The 5,276-nt window shown below is 50.2% G+C and overlaps 1 protein-coding gene across 2 annotated transcripts in view; it reads right to left on the reverse strand.

Moving 5' to 3' along the window:
- LOC108803435 (cathelicidin-2-like) overlaps window positions 1-5,276 on the reverse strand; it is a 20,654-nt gene that overhangs the window by 5,664 nt on the left and 9,714 nt on the right. For both annotated transcript variants that reach the window (XM_018575275.1, XM_018575276.1), the window contains exons 2-3: window positions 2,479-2,580; window positions 305-367 (exon numbers count right to left, since the gene is read on the reverse strand). In XM_018575275.1, the coding sequence (XP_018430777.1) occupies window positions 305-367; window positions 2,479-2,580 (165 nt within the window). The remainder of the gene's footprint in view (window positions 1-304; window positions 368-2,478; window positions 2,581-5,276) is intronic.

Genomic DNA, 5,276 nt, shown 5'->3' on the forward strand with positions numbered 1-5,276 from the left:
GGAGGGGAGACTGAGGAAATGCTTCCTCCTGCCTGCAGCAGACTGATCACTGGGGGGAGGGGAGTCTGAGGAAATGCTTCCTCCTGCCTGCAGCAGACTGATCACTGGAGGGGAGGCTGAGGAAATCCTTCCTCCTGCCTGCAGCAGACTGATCACTGGGGGGAGGGGAGACTGAGAAAATGCTTCCTCCTGCCTGCAGCAGACTGATCACCGGGGGAGGGGAGACGGATGAAATGCTTCCTCCTGCCTGCAGCAGACTGATGGGGTGTTTATGATAAAAGCTGCAGCCGCCGTCGTACGTTACCTTGGACAGGCTGACGCACTTCACATCCTCTTCCTCCCGGTACAGAGCGCAGACCTTCACTTCCTGTAACATGGAATACAGAGAACCTGTCAACCTATCAGAACTACCGATCCATAGCAACAGAAAAAAAGGGGCGGAGACTGCAGGAGAGCGACGTTTAAACCCTCTGAATGCATTTCAGGTGTGTAAAAGCATAAGGAGGAGCCTTGCGCTCTGTGTGGAAGCAGTGGTCTCTCTGCAGAGGAGGAGCCTTGCTCTGTGTGTGGAAGCAGTGGTCTCTCTGCAGAGGAGGAGCCTTGCTCTCTGTGTGGAAGCAGTGGTCTCTCTGCAGAGGAGGAGCCTTGCTCCGTGTGTGGAAGCAGTGGTCTCTCTGCAGAGGAGGAGCCTTGCTCTGTGTGTGGAAGCAGTGGTCTCTCTGCAGAGGAGGAGCACGGCTCTGTGTGTGGAAGCAGTGGTCTCTCTGCAGAGGAGGAACCTTGCTCTGTGTGTGGAAGCAGTGGTCTCTCTGCAGAGGAGGATCCTTGCTCTGTGTGTGGAAGCAGTGGTCTCTCTGCAGAGGAGGAGCCTTGCTCTCTATATGGAAGCAGTGGTCTCTCTGCAGAGGAGGAGCCTTGCTCTGTGTGTGGAAGCAGTGGCCTCTCTGCAGAGGAGGAGCCTTGCTCTCTATATGGAAGCAGTGGTCTCTCTGTAGAGGAGGAACCTTGCTCTGTGTGGAAGCAGTGGCCTCTCTGCAGAGGAGGAACCTTGCTCTGTGTGGAAGCAGTGGCCTCTCTGCAGAGGAGGAACCTTGCTCTGTGTGGAAGCAGTGGCCTCTCTGCAGAGGAGGAGCCTTGCTCTCTGTGGAAGCAGTGGCCTCTCTGCAGAGGAGGAGCCTTGCTCTGTGTGGAAGCAGTGGTCTCTCTGCAGAGGAGGAGCCTTGCTCTGTGTGTGGAAGCAGTGGTCTCTCCGCAGAGGAGGAGCCTTGCTCTGTGTGTGGAAGCAGTGGTCTCTCTGCAGAGGAGGAGCACGGCTCTGTGTGTGGAAGCAGTGGTCTCTCTGCAGAGGAGGAACCTTGCTCTGTGTGTGGAAGCAGTGGTCTCTCTGCAGAGGAGGAACCTTGCTCTGTGTGTGGAAGCAGTGGTCTCTCTGCAGAGGAGGAACCTTGCTCTGTGTGTGGAAGCAGTGGTCTCTCTGCAGAGGAGGAACCTTGCTCTGTGTGTGGAAGCAGTGGTCTCTCTGCAGAGGAGGAACCTTGCTCTGTGTGTGGAAGCAGTGGTCTCTCTGCAGAGGAGGAACCTTGCTCTGTGTGTGGAAGCAGTGGTCTCTCTGCAGAGGAGGAACCTTGCTCTGTGTGTGGAAGCAGTGGTCTCTCTGCAGAGGAGGAACCTTGCTCTGTGTGTGGAAGCAGTGGTCTCTCTGCAGAGGAGGAACCTTGCTCTGTGTGTGGAAGCAGTGGTCTCTCTGCAGAGGAGGAACCTTGCTCTGTGTGTGGAAGCAGTGGTCTCTCTGCAGAGGAGGAACCTTGCTCTGTGTGTGGAAGCAGTGGTCTCTCTGCAGAGGAGGAACCTTGCTCTGTGTGTGGAAGCAGTGGTCTCTCTGCAGAGGAGGAACCTTGCTCTGTGTGTGGAAGCAGTGGTCTCTCTGCAGAGGAGGAACCTTGCTCTGTGTGTGGAAGCAGTGGTCTCTCTGCAGAGGAGGAACCTTGCTCTGTGTGTGGAAGCAGTGGTCTCTCTGCAGAGGAGGAACCTTGCTCTGTGTGTGGAAGCAGTGGTCTCTCTGCAGAGGAGGAACCTTGCTCTGTGTGTGGAAGCAGTGGTCTCTCTGCAGAGGAGGAACCTTGCTCTGTGTGTGGAAGCAGTGGTCTCTCTGCAGAGGAGGAACCTTGCTCTGTGTGTGGAAGCAGTGGTCTCTCTGCAGAGGAGGAACCTTGCTCTGTGTGTGGAAGCAGTGGTCTCTCTGCAGAGGAGGAACCTTGCTCTGTGTGTGGAAGCAGTGGTCTCTCTGCAGAGGAGGAACCTTGCTCTGTGTGTGGAAGCAGTGGTCTCTCTGCAGAGGAGGAGCCTTGCTCTGTGTGTGGAAGCAGTGGTCTCTCCGCAGAGGAGGAGCCTGGCTCTCTGTGTGGAAGCAGTGGCCTCTCTGCAGAGGTCTGACATGTTGCAGTCAGATAGAACCCCCTTCATTTCCTGCCTCCTCACCCCGTCCTTCCTGTAGTCACGTTTCTCCAGGTCGCAGTCCTCGGATTTGGGGCAGTCCGTCTCCTTTATCAGGAAGCCGATCGCTGGAGAGTCTCCCTCCTCCTGCGGAAGAAGAGAGGATGAGTCAGCGTCTGGCCATCGGCACCCGAGAACGGCCGTCATTGCACCGCCCTCGTTCACGGCACTCGTTTCCTTTACTGTCCCCTGGTGATCCTGCCAGTGACACACTTCCTGTCCCCGGGGTGACAACGCTCACTCCCTGTCTACGGAGGACAGGACTACAGAACACCCCTCCCTCCCCCCATTCATCTCCATAACATACAGGGGGGGGGGTGTTCTGTAGTCCTGGAGGAGAGCCGGGAACAGTGTCAGCGGTGAGAGTGAAGCGCAGGAAGTGCCGAGGAGATTTCTGGCGGGATCAACAGGTATTTTCTGCACTTTCTACGGGATCCAAAACAGACCAAAATGGAGGACATACCAAAAAAAGTGCTTTTTAATGTCCCCCCAGATGAGAGGAACACAGGGGGCCCCGGCGGGGGAGGGTAACACACTTCCCCCAATTTTAACTGTAACAGTTTCTGAGTCTCTGATTGGACGAAGTGACAGATTATCCGGAAACAGGAACAAAAGTTCTTTTCAAATCCAGCTGTGAGTGAAACTACAAATCCCACGATGCATCTCCCTCCGGGTGTCGTGTCTGTGCCTGTGAGAGTCTTGCAATGCCTCATGGGATTTGTAGTTCCGCCCCACAGCTGAAGGTTTTGGAGTTTGGCTACCCCTGGTCTAAAGTGAACCTAAAGCCAACGCCGGAGCGGGGGAGGGTGAAAACTTCCCGTGTTGCTTCTTTTTTTCTCATTTGTGTCCCCTATTGGAAAGATTTCTCTTCACTTCCTGTCCTGGGGAGACAACAGGAAGTGAGAGTAATTCAGTGCAAAGTGAGGGGAAATCCTAACGTGTTATCGCTGGAGCCGGTGTCTCCACTGGACGATTTCTCCCCCTGTTCCTGTCAAATTTGGAACGCTCTCCTTTTAGTCCCCGGGGACAATGATCACCAGATACACGGAGGGTGAATCTCTTCCCGGAGTAGCAGCAGGAGAGAAAAAAAAACCCGATGCTTCAATGTTTTCTTTATTATTATCATCTTCAGATGACGAGTTACACCGAATACTCGGCATGAAGTGTATATATATATATACTAGGGATGCTCCGATACCACTTTTTTAAGACCGAGTACGAGCACCGATACTTTTTTCCGAGTACTCACCGATACCAATTACCGATACTTTTCCTTAAAGGGGCAGGTCACATTTTTTTCTAAAGCGATACAAAATCATGATTTTAGGTCAGTTTCTTCATATTATGAAGAACATGAAATGAATATTTATCGTGCCTAGTGGGGAACATAGATGAGCACATGTCCAGACTCCAGAACACTGTATAGTGTGGCACAGCTGTATCCAATTCTGTATACCTGGCTTTATATTATTATAAAAAAACTTATAATAAATAAAGCCAGGTATACAGAATTGGATACAGCTGTGCCACACTATACAGTGTTCTGGAGTCTGGACATACAAGAGTGGCTGGTTTAAAAAGGGTTAACAGAGGATCGGGACAACTATTCCAATTACAAAAAGAGTTTATTAGATTAAAAAAAAAATCAGTTTTGGGCATAAACATCATGTCACTGGAAAAAAAAAAGCACGACGTACAATGATAAATCTTCAGGTATGCAGATCTGTTTGTATATTGTGCTCTCATTCATATATGCTAATCAGCTGACACCAAAGGATAATACGTTTCATTAGAAATGTGCGATTCGTTCCGAATTCCGAATTACAGACATAACGAATGCAGACGAATCCGAATTTCCATTTCCGAAATTCGGTAGCGTTAGTACGAACGTTCGTTTCGTTTTCTGTTCTTATTCGTTTCGTTCGTTGGAGCAAAGTGACATTAGAGAAGGAGAAAAATATTTTTTCCCCCTCAAATGTCACTTTTGCTGCAAACGAACGAAACGAATAAGAACAGAAAACGAAACGAACGTTCGTGCGAACGCTACCGAATTTCGTCCGAATCCGCATTCCGAATCCGAATTGACTTTCACACGCGAATCCTGAAAAACGAAATAACACAAATCCGTATTTAAAACGAAACGATTTTTTTGGCAGTGCACATGTCTACGTTTCATATAACATATTATCCTTTGGTGTCCACCGGTATGTGAAATACACGTATTAACCTCCAGTGGGAGAAACACGGAAGTTACATAGTAGCACCTTCTTAAAAAATCAGTTTCTTTCCCACGTGGTGTCAGCTGATAGGCTGACCCCATAGAACACCTTTGGGATGAATTAGAGGCGGAGACTGCGAGCCCCTCCCCCAACATCAGTACCTGACCTCACGAATGGTCCAACATTCCCATAGACACGCCCCTAAACCTTGTGGACGCCTTCCCAGAAGAGGCGGAGCTGTTATAGCGGCAAAGGGCGGAGCCAACCCAATTCTGAACCCTACGGACTAAGACTGGGAGGCCATTAGAGTTCATCTGAGTGTAAAGGCGTCCCGATACTTTTGGTGATATAGCGTATATATTAGGGTTGCACAGATACCGAGTACAAGTACCGATACTTTTGAGCTCCAAGACTAGACTAGAGAAACATTCAAAAGTTAGGAGGCCGCCTTCATGTGTAAGGAGCACACGGAGCTCCCGGGATTAGTACATCTCTGTTTTAATTTAATATATTTTCTTTATTATTCTAATTTTTTTATTTAATATATTATTTTATTTTTAATAA

The sequence above is a fragment of the Nanorana parkeri genome, unplaced genomic scaffold, assembly GCF_000935625.1.
Source record: "Nanorana parkeri isolate BGI_ZX_2015 unplaced genomic scaffold, ASM93562v1 scaffold3726, whole genome shotgun sequence".
NCBI lineage: Eukaryota > Metazoa > Chordata > Amphibia > Anura > Dicroglossidae > Nanorana > Nanorana parkeri.